Genomic DNA, 22,612 nt, shown 5'->3' on the forward strand with positions numbered 1-22,612 from the left:
AAACCATGATGCTGCCACCACCATGTTTGACAGTGGGGATGGTGTGTTCAGCTGTGTTGCTTTTACACCAAACATAACGTTTTGCATTGTTGCCAAAAAGTTCAATTTTGGTTTCATCTGACCAGAGCACCTTCTTCCACATGTTTGGTGTGTATCCCAGGTGGCTTGTGGCAAACTTTAAACGACACTTTTTATGGATATCTTTAAGAAATGGCTTTCTTCTCGCCACTCTTCCATAAAGGCCAGATTTGTGCAATATACAACTGATTGTTGTCCTATGGACAGAGTCTCCCACCTCAGCTGTAGATCTCTGCAGTTCATCCAGAGAGATCATGGGCCTCTTGGCTGCATCTCTGATCAGTCTTCTCCTTGTATGAGCTGATAGTTTAGAGGGACAGCCAGGTCTTGGTAGATTTGCAGTGGTCTGATACTCCTTCCATTTCAATATTATCACTTGCACAGTGCTCCTTGGGATGTTTAAAGCTTGGGAAATCTTTTTGTATCCAAATCCGGCTTTAAACTTCTTCACAACAGTATCTCGGACCTGCCTGGTGTGTTCCTTGTTCTTCATGATGCTCTCCGCGCTTTTAACGGACCTCTGAGACTATCACAGTGGAGGTGCATTTATACGGAGACTTGATTACACACAGGTGGATTGTATTTATCATCATTAGTTATTTAGGTCAACATTGGATCATTCAGAGATCCTCACTGAACTTCTGGAGAGAGTTTGCTGCACTGAAAGTAAAGGGGCTGAATAATTTTGCACGCCCAATTTTTCAGTTTTTGATTTGTTAAAAAAGTTTGAAATATCCAATAAATGTCGTTCCACTTCATGATTGTGTCCCACTTGTTGTTGATTCTTCACAAAAAAATACAGTTTTATATCTTTATGTTTGAAGCCTGAAATGTGGCAAAAGGTCGCAAAGTTCAAGGGGGCCGAATACTTTCGCAAGGCACTGTATATATTTTTGAAGGATAAAGGAGTTATACTCCAGTCTAGTAGGTGGCGGTAATGCAACATTTATCGGACGCCAACCGCAGTTAAACCTCATCTAAGAAGAAAGAAGCTTGTGTGTCTGTTATCCCTCCGATTCATATGATCACTCTTTGCTTTTTCTGCCATTCTGCGCCTCGATTCAACCATGTCTCTGTTGAAGTCCGGCAAGGTGATCTCCAGTATTGGGACTTTCTCCCCGTCCCTGGGAGTTTTGTCTACACGTAACAGGTAATACATGCAATATCTGCACTGTCATGTCTGACACGTAGCTACTTTGGTAGTTTGCCATTGAATGAATAGCTAGCAGCACTTAGTTAGCTAGCTAGCCATGCCGCAATGACTCAAGTGGCCTAACTTCAAGTTTACTGAATGGGGTCCGAAGCGGTCATGCACTTACGTCTCTCACCGTAGTTTAGCTATCTACCTAATATTTAAATTACATTTGCTAACTGACTGAAACTCGCATTCATCCATCCGCCGCTTGTCGTGACAGAAATTTCCCGTTCATATCTTTGGGATTGGTCAAGTTATACTTTGTAGACTTCAAGGCTCAACCAGTTCACTGACAGTCGAACTTCGCAAGGTTACTTTCCAACTATGGATACTGATACTGTTATTTGGTGGATCTGTAAAAATATTATTCAGATTTCAGTGGCAGACAATCTGTATGTTGTCAACATATAGTGATCATTCAGTATTTCCCGTGAAAGGAAAATTTATTAAAATATTTTTTATATTTTAGGGTCGCAGTGTCATTTAGCCTTTGAGATTCGACATATTTTCTCGGTTTGATCTCCCTCGCATACCGTAACAACCTAAATCTAGCGTGATCATTGGTTATCGTGTGCAGGCCCCTGGTCGTTGATTGGCCACGGGATGTCCCGGTTTCTACTGAGATGTGACGACAGTAACCGGTGTCCTTTCTCTTTCCATTTGGAGGGCAAACTCTGTTTCTCACTTATAAGATACCGCTTCACATATCTGGAAAACAGGCTGTGTTCGAAAAGCATCACCAAATACACTCTGCATCACTGTCGGGTTTTGTTAGAAAACCGTGCGCCGAGTTACATTATTCTCATAAAAAAATTATTTCGTTCTTTATTCAAGTGCATTTTAGGCCATTAGCAGGCTAAATTCAAGTCTGTGACTCAACATTGGATGGCCCTCATTGGTGCTGTCATCGTGGCATAAATAGGACTCAGTCACTGTACTCCCTGGCCTATGAAGTGTTTACCAAGCATATTTATATTTGCGAGACATCTCACAAGTTAAAATGTACAAAGGTTCTTTGTGTATGTAGTTCGCTGATAATATACCCAGGTTTTTCTCTCACTAACATATTTGTCAGAATCCGATAACAAGTATTAAGTTTTACTGATTGAGGATCTGATTTTAATGTGCAGTCCCAATGTTTCTGACCAGCTGAGTGTTCAATTTTAGTCACCTGAAATCTTTTTGATTTTGGACAATAGGCGTTCTATAAGGATGTTCTATAATGCTATGTAAACAGGCTCTATGACAGGTGACTGGTTCAGTGTGTTCCCTAAAACTCGATGTGGGTGTCATGTCGTCATTCTTGTCTATATTCTCATGTTGCGGTCTTGGCGTTGCTGCCCTTTGCGAAGCATTCGGCTCTAACTATTGCTGTGATTTCCAGGGTGTTTGAACACAACCGTTGAACCTGAATCTCAGTGAGCTGCAGAGTGTCACTGCTCACGTCATAGTGGCTCACCACTACATTGACATATCAAAACATACTACTGTACCAGTACGCACTGGTGAGTAGCATCAGACACAACACGGTTTTAGTGAGTTCATTATTACAGAAGGCTCCAATAGAAATGTAGGCTGTCTAAAACACATGTGATTCTCTGTTGGGAGTCTTGCTGTGAACTTACATTTTTTCCATGCAATGTTCTAAATGGATCTCTAGTTAAGCCTCAGCAGGCCTATAGCCTCCAGTACAGCAGTGAGAGGAATGTGTAAGATTAGAGGCCCTGCTTGCCCCTCTTTCAGAGGTCATGTGGATGAGGTCAGGGGCAAGGTCGTGTGTGTGTGTGTGTGTGTGTGTGTGTGTAATTCTATTAGTTCCTGAACTGGGCCCCTGCTAATTTTCTGTTCTTTCCTCCTCATAAGACACATTCCATACAAGGGGAGATAATCGTTTCGTGTGTGAGAGCATATGTTTGCAGTGCCTGACCTTCGTGTGTGTGGCTGTGGAAAGGGAAGTGTAAAGTATTGGATGGATAATCAGCTTGGTGGGGTCAGTGTGAAAGGAAGATCAGGCTGTAATGACTGGATCCAAAGATATGATGAATGAATGTGTTCTGAATTTCAAAGAACCAATCGTTGCCTTTGTTTCAACCACTCTCCCCCTGCCCTTTAGAGATGTCATTCTGGTAGTGTAGTGGCGATGGAGAGAAATGTTCATGTATTTAGTGCAGTACATCTCCTCCCTTTTATTGACTCCCCCTAATGCCATCCAACCCGGGCCCTTCACCTCGACAGACTTCAGCTGTGTGTAGTGGTGATTTTGTAGTGTGTGAGTGTGGCTTTTCGCTGTGCAGGGACTGGGGGATGACCAGGCATTCACCAGGTCATAGTCCAGAGTGTTGGTCTACTGTGGGTGGTTGGTGCTACTCTCCTCTGGTTGGGTGAGAGCAACCGTTTCTTGAGCAGAGTATAGAACTGTTTACCGTTGAGTTTTAGTCTTTTATTTTAAGTCCAGTTTCTTGGAGAAATATAAGCCTACACTGAGTGATTTAGAAAATGAAACTCGTCCACTATCAAACAAATAAGAACACAAGTCTGCAAAATGATAAATTAAGCTGCTTCTGTTTGTTTCTCCCCCTCCCTTCTGTTGCAGTTCATGGTGGGGTGGAGTGCAGATGGGGCCCCCTGACCCCATCCTGGGGGTGTCGGAGGCCTTCAAGAGGGACACCAGCCCGAAGAAGATGAACCTGGGGGTGGGGGCCTACAGGGACGACCACGGCAAACCCTTTGTGCTCGATTGTGTCCGCAAGGTAGGAATACCATGACAACCAGTGTAACTACCCAGGCTTTCACACACACAGGGACAAGATAACTATCCCCACTATCACCCAGCCATTCATATTGAGGCTCACTCCTCAGAGGAAAGGTGAGTAGATACGCCGGCTCTTATTGTTTTGTAATCCCGGGCTCAGCATTGGGGAAAGGCTAATCCAGTCACACGGCTACTAGCCCTTTTATGTAAGAACCGGATCAGTTAACAAACACGTAGAAGCGTGAAGAAGGTGGTTTCATGTTTTTGAGCTGATTCTCACTATACAAGCTTTTGTGGAGTTGCAGGCCTGTGTGTTTCTGATGGGTGCATTTCTGCTAGAAGTCGACAGATTATGATTTTTCAACGCCGAAACCGATTGATTATTGGAGGACCAAAAAAAGCAGATACCGATTAATCGGCCGATTTAAAAAAAAATAATATTTTTTTTTTTTAAATAAATAAATAAATAAATAAAAAATAATAAAAAAATATTAAAAATAAATTAAAAATAAAAAAATAAATAAAAATAAAATAAATAAATAAATAAATACAAATAAAATTAATAAATACATACAAATTAATAAAATATATATATATATATATATATTTTATTTGTATTTTATTTATTATTATTTATATATATATTTAATTTTTTATTTTTATGTAAAAATGTATTTGTAATAATGACAATTACAACAATACTGAATTAACACTTTTTTTTATTTAATATAATACATCAATAAAATCAATTTAGTCTCAAATAAATAATGAAACATGTTCAATTTGGTTTAAATAATGCAAAAACAAAGTGTTGGAGAAGAAAGTGAAAGTGCAATATGTGCCATGTAAGAAAGCTAACGTTTAAGTTCCTTGCTCAGAACATGAGAACATATGGTGGTTCCTTTTAACATGAGTCTTCAATATTCCCAGGTAAGAAGTTTTAGGTTGTAGTTATTATAGGAATTATAGGATTATTTCTCTCTATACCATTTGTATTTCAAATACCTTTGACTATTGGATGTTCTTATAGACACTTTAGTATTGCCAGTGTAACAGTATAGCTTCCGTCCCTCTCCTTGCCCCTACCTGGGCTCGAACCAGGAACACAACGACAACAGCCACACTCAAAGCCTCGTTACCCATCGCTCCACAGAAGCCACGGCCCTTGCAGAGCAAGGGGAACAACTACTCTAAGTCTCAGAGCGAGTAACGTCACCGATTGAAACGCTATTAGCACGCCAAAAGTCTAAATATTCCTGTTACATTGTACAACCTTCAATGTTATGTCATAGTTACGTAAAATTCTGGCAAATTATTTCGCAACGAGCCATGTGGCCCAAACTGCTGCATCTACCCTGACTCTGTTGCAAGAGAAGTGACACAATTTCCCTAGTTAAAAGAAATTCATGTTAGCAGGCAATATTAACTAAATATGCAGGTTTAAAAATATATACTTGTGTATTGATTTTAAGAAAGGCATTGATGTTTATGGTTAGGTACACGTTGGAGCAATGACAGTCCTTTTTCGCGAATGCGCACCGCATCGATTATATGCAACGCAGGACACGCTAGATAAACTAGTAATATCATCAACCATGTGTAGTTAACTGGTGATTTATGATTGATTGTTTTTCTTATAAGATAAGTTTAATGCTAGCTAGCGACTTACCTTGGCTTCTTACTGCATTCCCATAACAGGCAGGCTCCTCGTGGAGTGCAATGTAAGGCAGGTGGTTAGAGCGTTGGACTAGTTAACTGTAAAGTTACAAGATTGAATCCCCCCCGAGCTGACAAGGTAAGAATCTGTCGTTCTGCCCCTGAACGAGGCAGTTAACACACCGTTCCTAGGCCGTCGTTGAAAATAAGAATGTGTTCTTAACTGACTTGCCTAGTTAAATAAAGGTGTAAAAAAAGAAAAAACGTCCAAATCGGTGTCCAAAAATAACGATTTCCGATGGTTATGAAAACTTGAAATCGGCCCTAAATAATCAGCCATTCAGATTAATCGGTCGACCTCTAATTTCTGCACGATCATCCTGAGCTTAACTCGTATAATGTATACCCATATTGAACCTCTATTACTTTGTGGATGTGTGTTTGCATACTTTTTGTATGTAAGTTTGAGGTGCAGGCTCCAGCAGACCCATGTGTTAGACATCAACAGTATTTCTGCATAGTCGTTCTGAGCTCATCTCATACAGCCCTGCTAAACCCCAACTGTGTGTTACGCTATTAGCTCTGATTTGGCAGGGCTTTGGATCAGTCATGAAGTGTATGCTGAGAAAATGTAATCATTAAAAACCTTTCTACTTCCCCTCCCACTCACTATTTCTCTACCATCCTCCCCGACCCTCTCCAGGCAGAGGCTCTGATTTCTTCTAAGCAGTTGGATAAGGAGTATCTGGCCATCGGTGGTCTGGGGGACTTCACCAAGTCCTGCGCTCTGCTAGCCCTGGGGGCTGACAGCGAGGTCCTCAAGAGTGGCAGGGTGAGTGGATGTGTGGATGGTAGCTTGGAAGCACATTTGCTGTCGGTGTGTTCAGTGAACAATAGAAATGCTATTAACATCTCTCTCCTCTCTTTAGAACATCACTGTCCAGACCATCTCAGGAACCGGCTCACTGTGCATCGGAGCCAACTTCCTGGTAAAGACCCACCTCTTTTAGCAGCTAAACAGGAAGAGAATGAATGCACCTACACTGCCACGGTTGCATTTGGGCCCTTAGCCCCCTAGAACAGTGCACCAGCCTATACATGTCTAAAATGACTGCCTTCTCTATAATATATATTCATTACAAATGATTGTGTTCTATAAAACAATATCTTCATACCGGTAGTACTGCGGAGTGTGTATGGTGTCAGTCAGTTAATTCATTATATTTTTCTCTAGTCTCGTTTCCACAGTGCGTCCCGTGACGTGTACCTGCCCAAGCCCTCCTGGGGGAACCACACACCCATCTTCAGAGATGCTGGCATGCAGCTGAAAGCCTACCGCTACTACGACCCCTCCACCTGCGGCTTCGACTTCAACGGGGCGCTTGATGACATCTCTGTGAGAGAGGGATGGGAAAGGGGGGGTTGTATGATTCCACACTGACATGGAGGACCATTACCACGTCTTGTGATCTGTTTTTATATTGTTATGTTGACTTTATAAGGTTAAGGTGTGGGGGTCTATTTCCGTCATGACTCTGATTTGAATGTTAGTGTAACACTATTTTCCCTCTGATACAGAAAATGCCAGAAAAGAGTGTGATCATGCTGCATGCCTGTGCCCATAACCCCACCGGTGTGGACCCCAAGCCTGAGCAGTGGAAAGAGATCGCTGACCTGGTGAAGGTGAGTGTGCTTACCATAGATATGAAATACCTCAATGGTGATTTCTCTGTAAATGCCCTAACTGGCTAAAGTCTCTGTCACTATTGGGACTCTACTGCTGAAGAGCTTTACTGCCCAGTGCCTACAGGTGTTTTGTGTGAAGACTGACATCTTTACTGTGCCAGACAACTATTTACACACACGGTCTTAATAATAACTCCTCCCCTGTTCTGCTGTTCCTTCAGAAAAGGGACCTGTTGGTGTTCTTTGACATGGCCTACCAGGGCTTTGCCAGTGGAGATATTGATCGTGATGCCTGGGCTGTTCGTCACTTCATCGAGCAGGGCCACAACATTGTCCTGTCGCAGTCGTTCGCTAAGAACATGGGCCTCTACGGTCGGTCTCATTATATATATACATACACACAAAATCTCATATTAGAAGGGTAAAAAAAAAAACTCCCACCGGTATGGTATCTTACCCATGTGTTTTGACAGGTGAGCGAGTGGGAGGGTTCACTGTGGTGTGTAACGATGCCGAGGAAGTTAAGAGGGTGGAGTCTCAGCTGAAGATTCTGATCCGGCCAATCTACTCCAACCCTCCAATGAATGGAGCCAGAATTGCTGCCACTATTCTCAACACACCAGACCTTTATAAAATATGGTAAGTGTGTATACACACACACACAAATGTTGTTTGCCCATTTCACTGATGCTGTGATTTTATAATCTAGCTGACTGCCTAGGAAGGTATCGGAGTTCTCTTTGGAGTGGTCTCCTGTCTCTACACACAACTTCCATTCTGTTTCCTCATCAACCCCCCCTGATTAACCTCTCTCTACACAGGTTGGGGGAGGTCCACGGCATGGCCAACCGCATCATCAAGATGAGGGAGCAGCTGGCAGCCAACCTGAAGAGTGAGGGCTCCACTCACAACTGGCAGCATGTAATCGACCAAATAGGCATGTTCTGCTTCACAGGCCTCAAGCCTGAACAGGTACACACAAACGACCACACCCACTCTTTATATCCACACCTGTACCTTATAACCTTATGACATTTATTATATTAATGTTGGTCATATTCATCAGTTGGAATTAAGTTCTAGTATAATGATAAATTGCATTGACTCCAGGTGTTTGTGTGTGTCTACCCCAGGTTGAGCGTCTGACTAAGGAGTTTTCAGTATACATGACCAAAGATGGTAGAATCTCCATGGCAGGTGTCACCTCCGGTAACGTGGGATACCTAGCACATGGAATCCACGCTGTCACTAAGTAAAAAGGAGAATGCTGGGAGAAACAGTGGGGCACGGTGGCGCTGGACACAATCCTTAACAAAATAATAATGCCCACTCCACCCACCACCTTACAGAGGAGCTGGACATTCTTTAAGACTGTAAATTGTTCAACTTTGACCTCAACAACGAAGCCACCATGTCAAAGGTTGTTTAGTGATGGTCCAATGATCTGCCCTACATTTGACAAATGGTCTGATGTCTGTCTTCTACGCTTATTTATTGTATGTCAAAGTTTAATATTAATTAACTTAATAAATGGCTTAATAATGACAGGTTAATATTTTATTTTAAACCTGCTCTGCCTGCTGTGGTCCAAATTGCTGTCAGGCTACAGATGAGTTTACCAACACTTAGGTTCTGTTGTGTGTATGAACTGTGAACTCTTGTCTGTCATTGCATATTTTATGTAGGATGTGAAAGTTCAACTTTTCCTCAACACCAGTATTGTAGCAGAAAACTCAGATTTTCCAGATAACAATTAGTTATGATTGTCTGGCACTACTTTTAGATGAGATACGGTAATTGATGTTTTAATATGCTTTAGAAATGGACAATGTATGATCATTCTGTCCTTTCACTCAGCCTCTCTCTTGCATTATCTTGTCTTCCATATTCAATATAAATAATTATATTGCTGTACAAGTTTTGTGCTTTTTGCATGAAGAGCAGGGTCTATTGCGTTTTTGCTAAGTGCTGATGAGTGAGCAGTTAGCCAGCCAGTCTTAAATGCCCACTGAATGTCCCTCTAACCCCCCCAAGCACTTGGTTTATGAGGGTTTTAAAGGTGCATTATACAGAAATCGCTCTGCTATTTCCTGGTTGCTAAAATTCTAATAGTTAACCTAATTTAAGTTTGACAAAACAAGTAATGTGTAGAGAATCATTGTACCATCTAAACCGCTGTGAAATATATCTTAAATAACCAAAAGTGTTGTATTTTCAGCTGGTGTACCAAACAAAGTAAGATGCAAAAATGAAACTTTGGCACACAGAACAGATCTACTGTTTCTTAGACTTGTTTTCAATGACTGCTCTATAACTAAACATTTCTATGTGAATTTGGTCCAAAAAGTTACAAATTGCAGCTTTGAAAGGATAGACTGTCCTATGATGGTGCTCTTGTATTTCCACAAGAAAAGGCATTTCACAAGTGTTATTTGGATCACTGGGCGACTCCTATCCCCTCCGTTTCAGAACCAAGAGGTTATAGAACTTCTATTTATTTATATATATATATATATATATGAGAGAAAGTTGTAAAGACCAGTGTTTTGCTCTAATGATCAGCCTTCAGACATTTTCTCTGTGTGTGTCTGTCTGATTGTAGCAAGACAGATTGTGCAGGTAGAATCACCTTTCTGCTGTCTACTCATGAAGATTAATCTGCTCTGTCACCATGTTTGGGTTAGAGCAAAATAATAAAACAATATGGAGCATAGGTTGTCTTTCTCTGAACAATTAATACATATCTAGAATTGAAATAACTGGGCTTATTTTGTAGTTCTTTCTAAAAAAATAATATTGTCAAACTAAATGTAAGAAACTGAACATATACCGTTGGACTACGGCAGTGATTCCCAACCTTTTTAAGTTACTGTACCACCAACTGAATTTTGCTCTGGCTGGAGTACCCCTGAAGTACCCCTGGTTGGGAACCACTGGACTAGTGTAGGACATGATTTTACTATGTGAATCATTGGTTTTATTAGACACAAATCAAATTTTATTTGTCACATACACATGGTTAGCAGATGTTAATGCGAGTGTAGCGAAATGCTTGTGCTTCTAGTTCCGACAATGCAGTAATAACCAACAAGTAATCTAACTAACAATTCCACAACTACTACCTTATACACACAAGTGTAAAGGGATAAAGAATATGTACATAAAGATATATGAATGAGTGACGGTACAGAACGGCATAGGCAAGATGCAGTAGATGGTATCGAGTACAGTATATACATATGAGATGAGTAATGTAGGGTATGTAAACAGAGTGGCATAGTTTAAAGTGGCTAGTGATGATACATGTATTACATCAATTTCCATTATTAAAGTGGCTGGAGTTGAGTCAGTATGTTGGCAGCAGCCACTCAATGTTAGTGGTGGCTGTTTAACAGTCTGATGGCCTTGAGATAGAAGCTGTTTTTCAGTCTCTCGGTCCCTGCTTTGATGCACCTGTACTAACCTCGCCTTCTGGATGATAGCGGGGTGAACAGGCAGTGGCTCGGGTGGTTGTTGTCCTTGATGATCTTCATGGCCTTCCTGTGACATCGGGTGGTGTAAGTGTCCTGGAGGGCAGGTAGTTTGCCCCCAGTGATGCGTTGTGCAGACCTCAATTCCCTCTGGAGAGCCTTACGGTGGTGGGTGGAGCAGGTGCCGTACCAGGCGGTGATACAGCCCGATGCTCTCGATTGTGCATCTGTAGAAGTTTGTGAGTGCTTTTGGTGACGAGCTGAATTTCTTCAGCCTCTTGAGGTTGAAGAGGCGCTACTGCGCCTTCTTCACAACGCTGTCTGTGTGGGTGGACCAATTCAGTTTGTCCGTGATGTGTACGCCGAGGAACTTAAAACTTACTACCCTCTCCACTAATGTCCCGTCGATGTGGATAGGGGGGTGTTCCCTCTGCTGTTTCCTGAAGTCCACAATCATCTCCTTTGTTTTGTTGATTGTGAGGTTATTTTCCTGACACCACACTCCGAGGGCCCTCACCTCCTCCCTGTAGGCCGTCTTGTCATTGTTGGTAATCAAGCCTACCACTGTAGTGTCGTCCGCAAACTTAATGATTGAGTTGGAGGCTTGCATGGCCACGCAGTCGTGGGTGAACAGGGAGTGCAGGAGAGGGCTCAGAACGCACCCTTGTGAGGCCCCAGTGTTGAGGATCAGCCGGGTGGAGATGTTGTTACCTACCCTCACCACCTGGGGGGCGGCCCGTCAGGAAGTCCAGTACCCAGTTGCACAGGGCGGGGTCGAGACCCAGGGTCTGGAGCTTGATGACGAGTTTGGAGGGTACTATGGTGTTAAATGCTGAGTTGTAGTCGATGAACAGCATTCTCACATAGGTATTCCTCTTGTCCAGATGGGTTAGGGCAGTGTGCAGTGTGGTTGCGATTGCGTCGTCTGTGGACCTATTGGGGCGGTAAGCAAATTGGAGTGGGTCTAGGGTGTCAGGTAGGGTGGAGGTGATATGGTCCTTGACTAGTCTCTCAAAGCACTTCATGATGACGGAAGTGAGTGCTACGGGGCGGTAGTCGTTTAGCTCAGTTACCTTAGCTTTCTTGGGAACAGGAACAATGGTGGCCCTCTTGAAGCATGTGGGAACAGCATGTGGGAACAGCAGACTGGGATAAGGATTGATTGAATATGTCCGTAAACACACCAGCCAGCTGGTCTGTGCATGCTCTGAGGACGCGGCTGGGGATGCCGTCTGGGCCTGCAGCCTTGCGAGGGTTAACACGTTTAAATGTTTTATTCACGTCGGCTCCGATATACTCTTTTTTATAAAGATGTATCTGCAGTACGGTTTGTGGCAAATTAATTGGGGAGGATGGGCTCGTGATAATGGCTGGAAAGGAATAGGTGGAATGGTATCAAATACATCAAAAACATGGTTTCCTTATGTTTGTTGTCATTCTATTCGCTCTGTTCCGGACATTATTATGAGCCGTTCTCCCCTTAGCAGCCTCCTCTGCTGCAGTATCTACCCTGCTTAAAACCCTCTCTGGAATGATTTGTGTTGTTCTCGTGGCAGTAAACTACAATTCCCACCACGCACTAAATACGTAATGTTAAATCGTCACATGATCACATCCCAAACAAGTCACATGCCATCGTTGCTTGTTCAGCAGGAATTTCACAGCGCTTGCGGTTGTTGGAGAAAAACAAGCATCGGCGATGCAATAGAGAGGTATTTATCGAATATTTGAGTATATTATATGCATTTTCATATTTTCAACTGAATAGGTTAAAGAATATGAAGATGGGGAGGTCGGTAGCAGCTTTCGGAAACTATCAGCCAGCTAACAACAACTGACGATGATGCGGTGTCCAGTTTGCTATAATAACATCACCAATCAGATTCATTGTTGTGATTTGGGATTTTCTAGGCCTGTTGCTAGATCTGAATCTAAGATTCAGCTGCTTTATATGCAAAGTTGACTATTAGTAAAGCTACCAAATTTCTGTATTTTATTAATGTTTCTAGTCATTGTTTTTGTTTAGGTAGCTCCAGTGGCGTTTCTATGATTTGATTACATGTGGGGCTTAGCCCAAATCCAGAAGGGGAACACTAGTTGGGGGGGTCCGTGGTCATCCTCTCCGGAAGAAAACATTTTCGTTTCAATAGCTAAATGCATCAATCTGGTTAATTTTGAGATTAACATTGAGAGATTATAATTCATTATTAAAGCTGCAACATGTAACTTTTTGGGTGGTTGACCAAATTCACATAGAAATGTGAATCATAGATCGGTCATTCTCATTGAAAGGAAGTCTAAGTATGTTCTATGTGCGCTATTTCTATGCTTAAGTATCGTTTTTTTCTTTAGCTTTCAGTTTAGTACAGAAGCTTCCAAGAACTTAAATATATACCCTACCGGTCAAAAGTTTTAGAACACCTACTCATTCAGAGGGTTTTTACATTATAATGTAAAAAAAAACGATTTTCTACATTGTAGAGTAATACTGAAGACATCAACACTATGAAATAATACATGGAATCATTTAGTAACAAAAAAGTGTTAAACAAATCAAAATATATTTTAGATTAGAGTTTTTTCAAATAGCCACCCTTTGCCTTGATAACAACTTTTCACTCTCTCTCAACCGCTTCATGGGGTAGTCACTTGAAATGTATTTTTATTTTTTACCTTTATTTATTTATTTTCAATGACGGCCTAGGATAACAACTTTGCACGCTCTTGGCATTCTCTCAACTGCTTCATGGACTGAACTGAACTGCCTGTTCAGGGGCAGAACGACAGATTTGTACCTTGTCAGCTCGGGGATATGAACTTGCAACCTTTCGGTTACTAGTCCAACGCTCTAACCACTAGGCTACCCTGCCGCCCCAATTAACAGGTGTGCCTTCTTAAGTTAATTTGGGGAATTTCTTTCCTTAATGCATTTGAGCCAATCAGTTGTGTTGTGACAAGGTAGGAAAATAGGGCTACCAAATCGAGCTATTTTCCGTATACTAACAGCTCAAATAAGCAAAGAGAAACGACAGTACATCATTACTTTAAGACATGAAGGTCAGTCAATACGGAACATTTAAAGAACTTTGAACGTTTCTTCAAGTGCAGTCGCAAAAACCATCAAGCTTTATGATGAAACTGGCTCTCATGAGGACCACCACAGGAAAGGAAGACCCAGAGTTACCTCGGCTGCAGAGGATAAGTTCATTAGAGTTACCAGCCTTAGAAATTGCAGCCCAAATAAATGCTTCACAGAGTTCAAGTATCAGAAACATCTCAACATCAACTGTTCAGAGAAGACTGTGTGAATCAGGCCTTCATGATCGAATTGCTGCAAAGAAACCACTACTAAAGGACACCCATACAAAGAAGAGACTTGTTTGGGCCAAGAAACACAAGCAATGGACATTAGATCGGTGGAAATTTGTCCTTTGGTCAGGAGACCAAATTGGAGATGTTTGGTTCCAACCGCCGTTTCTTTATGAGACGCAGTGTGGGTGAACGGATGATCTCCGCATGTGTATTTCAACAGGACAAAGACCCCAACACACCTCCAGGCTGTGTAAGGGCTATTTTACCAAGAAGGAGAGTGATGGAGTGCTGCATCAGATGACCTGGCCTCCACAATCCCCTGGCCTCAACCCAATTGAGATGGTTTTGGATTAGTTGGACTGCAGAGTGGAGGAAGAGCAGCCAGCAAGTGCTCAGCATATGAGGGAACTCCTTCAAGACTGTTAGAAAAGCATTCTAGGTGAAGCTGCTTGTAAGAATGCCAAGAGTGCGCAAAGCTGTCAAGGCAAAGGTTGGCTATTTGAAGAATCTCAAATATAAAATATATTTAGATTTTTTTTTGTTACCACATGATTCCATGTGTGTTATTTCATAGTTTTTACATCTTCAGTATTATTCTACAATGTAGAAAATTGTAAAAAATAATAAAATAATAATAAAATAAAAATAATAAAATAAAGAAAACCCTTGAATAAGTAGGTGTTCTAAAACTTTTGACCAGTAGTATGTTTAGATGGTAGTGATTCTCTACACTGAGGGCTTGTTTTGTCACATAAACTGAAGTTAGGCAAACTATTTAGAATTTTTGCAACCAGGAAATGGTGGAGCGATTTCTGCATATTGCACCTTTTTAAGAATTTGGTAAAAAGTTATAATAAATGTAGGTAAACTATCCCGTTTTAAAATAGGTATTGAAGAAAGTCCTGCAGGAGATATATTTCCCCTTCAGAGGGTTTGAAAATGTTCATTATAATTAATTTCTCCAAGTCACCTCAACACAAACAAAATGACAAAATAATTGAGGTAAATATGTAGTCTATTTCCCTTTGACTAAATGAAGTGAGATTAAGTTGTTATCCACCTTGCATTTCAATATAACCTATTGTTATTTATGACTTACAGTCAACATGTCCATGACATAGCTTACCTACATGAATGCCTACAAAATGCATAGCCTCTGACAAGCACTAATAATTAGCCTTTTTAGTGTGCAGGTCACACGCCTGACCGAGTGAGGTTTACAACAGTTATCTACTGTGACTCACTGTGTCATCATGAGAACAGTGACCCTGATCACTGAAGTCTACTTTACTGTGATCCTTCTCAGGGTTATGAAGTGAAAATCTCTTGGGATCAGACCTATCTAAAACTAATGATTACATGTCTCTTTAGAATGTGTTTCCGAGGGATGCTGTAAAGCAGGGGTAGGCAACTAGATTCAGCCTAGGGGCTTTTTTTGTTTTTGTCCGAGCGATTGGTCGGGAGGCCGGAACATAATTATAATAATTTTGAACACTGCAAGTTGACCACAACTAGGCCCAAAAAGAGACTGTATTTGAAAATAACAATTTCATACCTTGATTACATTGAGACATGATCATGTCTCTTTTTTTATTTTTATTCGTGGGAATACTTGGGAACAGATTTATTAAGACGAATTCCTGGTGATTAGTCATTTTTTGACCAGTCTTTTTATTTGTTATTTTTGGTCACATTCTGGTGTTGGTGTGTAAAGCAAGGTCAGCCGACAGTACAAGGCAGGGGACCGGGGGGAGAACGCACTGACAAGAACGTGTAGGCTACTGGGAAAGCAGGTTGTAGTAAGCACTTAGAGAGAGCTGAGAAGGTGTCGAGAAGGCCAAAGCTGTAATGTGTGTTTGTCTTGTTGCAGATTGAACTAAGGGTTCACTGCTGGGTGACAATACATCCACTTTGAGGATAAACTGACAAGCAGTCATCTGTGTCCTGAATGTCACAAGAGCCACCACAAACTTTCAGACTGACCCCTCAACCCAAACTCTGAATACCCTCAACTCAGCTCTTTAGTGTTGAAGTCTGTGTTGAACAGAGTAGAGTGAATTTGGGGGTGTTTTAGGTAGTGTTTTTGGGGCTGTGCCAGCCGGGTGGTGTCCCATGGCGATTAACAGTGAGGCGGGGGACTGGGCCGAGGCTGGGAGTGAAGATGCTGGTGAGAGGGCGTGGCTACTGCAGAGCCCCAGTGTGGAGTCCGTTCGCCCCCCTTTGTCAGACAGGGAGAGGAGTGGAGGGGTGTCTGCCACAGCCGCTGTCTTCATTGTGGTGAACGCTGCGCTGGGTGCAGGACTACTCAACTTCCCTGCCGCCTTCAACATGGCTGGAGGCGTGATTGCAGGGGTGGTGCTACAGATGGTGAGCGCTACATACACACTTTTGAGACCGAAGCCTGCACACTCTGGCACTCCAGGAGCAGAAGTGAGAAATACTGCATATATATACAAGGATGTATTCGGTAACACATCCTTTTTTTGTGTGTTGTAGTCCATGCTGATTTTCATCATCAGCGGTCTGGTGATCCTGGCATACTGCTCCCAGGTTAGTAAGTTAATACCCCCCTTATGAACACACAATCTACAATTTAAGACGGTCTTTTCCAGCAGTACTCATCCTAGTGACCCTGTGCTGTTTGTCTAGGTCAGTAATGAGAGCACCTACCAGGAGGTGGTGCGGGCCTCGTGTGGGAAGGTCACCGGGGTAATCTGTGAGGTGGCCATCGCTGTCTACACCTTCGGCACCTGCATCGCCTTCTTTATCGTCATTGGAGACCAGCTGGACCGCTGTGAGTGTTTCTCACACATAGATAATCAACATGTGTACACACACATTTCTAAGTACTTTATTTGAATCCACAAATCACATTACAGTCGAAGAATTCAAAAGGACACGGATATCTGGACGCTTATGGATGCATTTACTTGAAAAGCAGTGCAGATGGTAACAGAATGACGGCACGCGGTTACTAAACTTAGCATCTGCACAGTTCTTCAGCTAAATGTGTTTTTGGAAATTGTTAAAAGTAGGCCTTGTGCATAGAGTTTTCTGGGTTGTTTAACTTTGCAATCATTGTTTTTTGTTTGACATTTTAAAGCGAAGACTTCGATTTTTCACATCACTCTGTTACCGTAGAATTGCCCACCAACTTCTCCAAACCGCTAAGCTGCCTATGACAGCTGACACACAAGGGGCTGGTATTTCAGCAACTTGTCAGCAAAGGTCTGCTCTACGTAGGAGTCAAAAGAGTAACCCACTTCCAGAATGAGCTCCTTCCCCACAACAACAATATCTGGCATATTCCGTATACAAGAAAACACATCAACATCAAACCAGCCTCCTCTGATGGGAATATTTGTGAATAAGCACTGATGGTGGTACTGTCTGTCTCACCTCACTAGCTATCAGGTTAATGAGGCGGTCATGTATAAGTCCTTGAATGAACGGCAACCATTAACAACATGCCATAGACTCCATTACGTTTGACTTGTGTAAAATACAATACAGATCATGGTTTGCAGGGTACCGGAGTTTCACTCAAAGTTGCAGATTGTAGCATTGGATAGCCTTTTTCACCAGGTTTCCGTTTCCTTTATATCTTCAAAAAAAGTTGGTCTCAGATGGATGATGACCCTGCTATCAGATAGCCAGCACTAAAACAATTCCACTGTAAATAAGACGGTAGTCAATGGAATGTTTTGTTTGCTCTGCTGCCTTTCCTCTATTTCTCTCACTTCCTCTACTCACTATCTTTGTCTTTCTGTAGTGATAGCTGCAATAGCTCATTTGCCAGACGGTGTGGTCGGTGGTCACTGGTACATTGACCGTAAGTTCACCATTTGTGCGACTGCTGTCCTGGTCATTCTGCCTCTTTCCATCCCCAAAGAGATTGGCTTCCAGAAATACGCCAGGTATACCTTCCCACATCACCCTTTAGTCTACAACTGATGATTGAATTAGAATTTGAAGCCTGCTTTGTATCAGTAGTCTACATGAACACAGGTCAGTCTGATAGTGCTGTTCTCCTGTTTGTAGTGCGCTGAGTGTTGTTGGCACCTGGTATGTCACCATTGTGGTTATACTGAAATACATCTGGCCTGATAAAGAGATGACCCCCGGCTACATTGCAACCAGGTACGCTAACTGAACTACAGTACCAGTCAAAAGTTTGGACACCTACTCATTCCAGGGTTTTTCTTTATTTGAACTATTTTCTACATTGTAGAATATTTTTTTTTATAGTATAATAGTTTTTTTTTTTGTGGAATTGATTTCCTTCTTAATGCGTTTGAGCCAATCAGTTGTGATGTGACAAGGTGGTATGCAGAAGATATCCCTATTTGGTAAAAGACCAAGTCCATATAATGGCATGAACAGATCAAATAAGCAAAGAGAAACGACAGTCCATCATTACTTTAAGGCATGAAGGTCAGTCAAACTGGAAGATTTCAAGAACATTTTTCAAGAAGTGCAGTCGCAAAAACCATCAAGCGCTATGATGAAACTGAGTCTTAGGACCGCCACAGGAAAGGAAGACCCAACATTAACTCTGCTGCAGAGGATAAATTCATTAGAGTTAACTGCACCTCATATTGCAGCCCAAATAAATGCTTCACAGAATTCAAGTAACCGACACATCTCAACATCAACTGTTTAGAGGAGACTGCGTGAATCGGGCCTTCATGATCAAATTGCTGCAAATAAACCACTACTAAAGGACACCAATAAGAAGAAGAGCCTTGCTTGGGCCAAGAAACATGAACAATGGACATTAGACATCTGAAAATCTGTCCTTTGGTCTGATGAGCCCAAATTTGAGATTTTTGGTTCCAACCGCCGTGTCTTTGTGAGACGCAGAGTAGGTGAACAGATGATATCCACATGTGTGGAGGAGGTGTGATGGTGTGGGGGTGCCTTTCTGCTGACACTGTCTGTGATTTATTTACAATTCAAGGCACACTTAACCAGCATGGCTACCACAGTATTCTGCAGCGATACACCATCCCATCTGCTTTGCGCTTAGTGGGACTATCATTTGTATTTCAACAGGACAGTGATCCTAAATATACCTCCAGGCTGTGTAATTGTTATTTGACCAATTAGTGATTGAGTGCTGCATCAGATGCCCTGGCCTCCACAATCACCTGACCTCAACCCAATTGAGATGGTTTTGGATGAGTTGAACCTCAGAGTGAAGGAAAAGCAGCCAACAAGTGCTCAGCATATGTGGGAACTCATTCAAGACTGTTGGAAAACAATCCCTCATTAAGCTGTTTGAGAAAATGCCAAGAGTGTGCAAAGCTGTCATCAAGGCAAAGGGTCGCTACATTGAAGAATCTCAACTATAAAATATATTTAGATTTTACAATTTTTTGGGTTACTACATGATTCCATGTGTGTTATTTCATGGTGTTGATGTCTTCACTATTATTCTACAATGTAGAAAATTGTAAAAAAATAAAGAATAACCCTTTAATGAGTAGGTGTGTCCAAACTTTTGACTGGTACTGTACATATACAATTCCCACTCATTCAGACCCGTTTCCTACACCCATGGTGCCAGACAGGACATAGAGTCCAGAAATGGCATTTCAGCCCACTGACTTTCATTAAAGCTCCAGTCTACATCAAACTACTGTTCCCATCATGCTTTGTTTGTGTTAATCAGCCAGTGTGTCTGTTACAGCCCGTCCTCCTGGAGTGCAGTATTGAACGCCATGCCCACCATATGCTTTGGCTTCCAGGTATCTGTCTGTGTTTGTGTGTATGAATGTGCAGGGGTGTGCATATGGCTATTTCTATTACTTGATTGAAAATGCTTGAAGTTACTTACATCCTCTCACAATCTCTCTCTCTTTCTCACTTTCTCGAAAGTGTCATGTGAGCAGTGTGCCAGTGTTTAACAGCATGAGAAGGAGTGAACTCAAGCCCTGGGGAGGTGTGGTCACCGTCGGCATGATCATCTGCCTCTTTGTCTACACTGGCACAGGTGTGTGTTTGTTTGTACAGTGTGTGGCTCTATAGTCAGTTTTGAAGCATCCGGGTTTTTTTTATGACATTGCCCATTTCTTGTGTGATTCGTTGATGTGTTAATAGTGCATACTCCCTGTGTCAGGTGTCTGTGGCTTTCTGTCGTTTGGGTCTAACGTCAGTCAGGATGTGCTGATGTCATATCCTCCTAATGACATCGCCGTGGCAATCGCAAGGGCCTTCATCGTCATCTGTGTTATCACCTCCTATCCCATTTTACACTTCTGTGGCCGGTGAGACACTAACCCTACACTACAAAGCACTGTGTTCCACCCATGCCATTTCAGTACTACATTGTTGTGTTGTGTAACTTGTTTCTTCAGGGCGGTGCTGGAGGGGCTATGGCTCCGTTTCCGTGGCGAGCAGGTGGAATTGTGTGTGAGGCGTGAGCGGAGACGCAGGGTGTTGCAGACGCTTGTGTGGTTCACAATCACACTCGTCCTCGCACTCTTCATCCCCGACATTGGCCGAGTCATCTCCCTCATCGGAGGCCTGGCAGCCTGCTTCATCTTTGTCTTCCCAGGTACGACCAGTGTGTCTGATTCTGTGTGTTTTTATAACAGCAATAAGCATAATGCCTGTATATAATGTCTGCTCTTCCCTGCAGGTCTGTGTCTGATTCAGGCAAAGCTCTCAGAAACAGAGGTCCGATCTGCTAGGTAAGACTCGACTCACTACCTGTACATAATCTCCTCTTGCGACTGTTACTAAACACGGATCTTCTCTCTCCCCATAGCTGGCATGGGATGGTGGTTTATGGTGTCATCATGGTAACCATCGGCACTTTCGTCTTTGGCCAGACCACCGTCAATGCAATCTATCAAGACTTCATCCACTATCCGGACAGCCAATAGAATTCTGACCAGGAAGACTCTTTGTTGGAGGAGGTCTATGCTGCTATTCTGAACTTTATTGACTTCTATCAGGATGTGGAGGATCCAACATACACATGCAAACACACTCCCTCCTGTGACATCTCCTGCATGCCGCACGTCTCGTTGTCTCCCTGACGATGAAACCGCTCCATAGCAAGCACTCGTGTCACCCATGGAGCGATGCTCTAGGATTGGACGAGAGTCCCGAGCGCAACCACTGACAATGACCTAACTTTTTTTTTTTTTTTAAGATTATGCAAATGTTATGTTGTTTTTATTACATTTTATTGTGGGAACAGTCCTCAGTGTTTTCACCCCGTTGTGGGCTGCAGTACTAAATCCAGCATACACCAACCACTGCACTACAGGTGGTATCCCATCCCTCAAGAAACTGGGCAGTGGGAGAGGGTACCTCACTCTGATGGGTGTTGTTACTGATGAGTAATGAACATACTGTTTTAAGAATGTGGCCAAACATTTCCATCCATTTTTATAGTCATTTTACAATTCCAATGTTTAAGTGGTTTAAAGACGTATCCTTCAACTGTAGTTCTGAAACCTGTGTAATGTGGCAAGTGTATTATAGTTTTAATTGATTTTGAATGCCTTTGAGATTTCAGAAGTCTGGGGTCTCAGTCTGATTCCTGTGGTTAAAAGATTGTATTGGGCCTAGCTTTAAAAAGACAGATATTTTAAATGTGCTTTACCGACAGAGAGAGATTAGCTCTAGGCTACAGAAAAAGGTAAGAAACATACATCTATCATGTTCAAAGGGATTGTTCCTCAGGGCAGCAATTACTGTTTTACAATGACTTGAATGAGATTGGAAATGCTTGAAATTCAATTACTTTTTGTTTTTATTTGTATTCCATAATTGGAGCCAAGGGAAATAGTTTTTTTCTGAACTGAACCAATTTAGTAATCTGGTTGAACAATAAGCAGTCTTATAGTATCATGAATTCTCCTGTTATCAATCTACATTTTAATAAACATGATGGTTTTGTCATTGAATTCAGATTGTCATAGTTTTGTCCTAAACCCTCATGTTAGTAAAAACATATTGTCTTATCAGGTGAATAGGTACAGTATACATATCTCCCTGGCATATTACATCAGTTATGCTGCAGCATACAATACATGGACTCACCTTGTGCTGTGCTCACTTGAACAGGAAGGTGGCGTGGCGGTCCTTCGTGGGCAAATTTTGTCATCCAAGTCTGCAATTTTCTGAATTTATGGTTCTTTCAAAACAACTGGGAACTCTGGGGAAAAAAACAATGTCAAATCATAATGACGTCATTGATCTTCAGGTTGTAGCTCTAGAAAGAGGATGGATTTACAATTCCGAGTTGGATGACCATTCAAAACATACTTTCCCAGTCGGAGCTAATTTATTCCGGACTTCCCAGTTGTCTTGAACTCATGGAAGTCAAGTTTTTGCTGTTCCGAGTTGTTTTGAGCGTGGAACAAATCATGCGTCATTGACAGCATGGCCAATGTTGAATGTTTATAATTTTAAACTTGGAAAAGAGCCCCAGAATCCCAGAAGTGG

General features: G+C 42.1%; 2 protein-coding genes across 3 annotated transcripts; both read left to right on the forward strand.

Moving 5' to 3' along the window:
* Window positions 1-991: 991 nt before the first annotated feature.
* Window positions 992-10,080, forward strand: LOC110506579 (aspartate aminotransferase, mitochondrial). Its single transcript, XM_021586307.3, has 10 exons — window positions 992-1,228; window positions 3,867-4,023; window positions 6,385-6,513; window positions 6,611-6,670; window positions 6,916-7,077; window positions 7,260-7,364; window positions 7,589-7,739; window positions 7,841-8,006; window positions 8,189-8,339; window positions 8,501-10,080. Exons 1-10 carry the CDS (start codon window positions 1,146-1,148, stop codon window positions 8,621-8,623), a joined length of 1,287 nt encoding a protein of 428 aa, XP_021441982.2. The 5' UTR covers window positions 992-1,145; the 3' UTR covers window positions 8,624-10,080.
* Window positions 10,081-12,437: 2,357 nt separating this feature from the next.
* LOC110506580 (sodium-coupled neutral amino acid transporter 7) lies at window positions 12,438-22,071 on the forward strand. 2 transcript variants are annotated; one of them, XM_021586308.3, is made up of 12 exons: window positions 12,438-12,549; window positions 16,020-16,516; window positions 16,646-16,699; window positions 16,799-16,943; window positions 17,922-18,066; window positions 18,191-18,289; window positions 19,842-19,899; window positions 20,030-20,144; window positions 20,271-20,418; window positions 20,509-20,708; window positions 20,793-20,844; window positions 20,922-22,071. In XM_021586308.3, exons 2-12 carry the CDS (start codon window positions 16,262-16,264, stop codon window positions 21,037-21,039), a joined length of 1,389 nt encoding a protein of 462 aa, XP_021441983.2. In that variant the 5' UTR covers window positions 12,438-12,549; window positions 16,020-16,261; the 3' UTR covers window positions 21,040-22,071. The 2 variants fall into 2 exon arrangements, with proteins under 2 accessions (XP_021441983.2, XP_036819766.1); XM_036963871.2 differs by having other exon boundaries at window positions 12,456-12,549; window positions 16,224-16,516.
* Window positions 22,072-22,612: the final 541 nt, after the last annotated feature.

The sequence above is a fragment of the Oncorhynchus mykiss genome, chromosome 26 (genome assembly GCF_057628025.1).
Source record: "Oncorhynchus mykiss isolate SJ-2025 chromosome 26, ASM5762802v1, whole genome shotgun sequence".
NCBI classification, from domain to species: domain Eukaryota; kingdom Metazoa; phylum Chordata; class Actinopteri; order Salmoniformes; family Salmonidae; genus Oncorhynchus; species Oncorhynchus mykiss.

Excerpts from the sequence above, each read along its gene's own strand:
- LOC110506579 (XM_021586307.3), top strand. The coding sequence starts at position 1,146 with ATGTCTCTGTTGAAGTCCGGCAAGGTGATCTCCAGTATTGGGACTTTC. Across the intron at positions 7,078-7,259 it reads GGGCGCTTGATGACATCTCT|AAAATGCCAGAAAAGAGTGT; the intron begins GTGAGAGAGGGA and ends CCTCTGATACAG. Across the intron at positions 8,340-8,500 it reads CAGGCCTCAAGCCTGAACAG|GTTGAGCGTCTGACTAAGGA; the intron begins GTACACACAAAC and ends TGTCTACCCCAG.
- LOC110506580 (XM_021586308.3), top strand. The coding sequence starts at position 16,262 with ATGGCGATTAACAGTGAGGCGGGGGACTGGGCCGAGGCTGGGAGTGAA. Across the intron at positions 16,944-17,921 it reads TGGAGACCAGCTGGACCGCT|TGATAGCTGCAATAGCTCAT; the intron begins GTGAGTGTTTCT and ends GTCTTTCTGTAG. Across the intron at positions 20,419-20,508 it reads ATTTTACACTTCTGTGGCCG|GGCGGTGCTGGAGGGGCTAT; the intron begins GTGAGACACTAA and ends TTGTTTCTTCAG.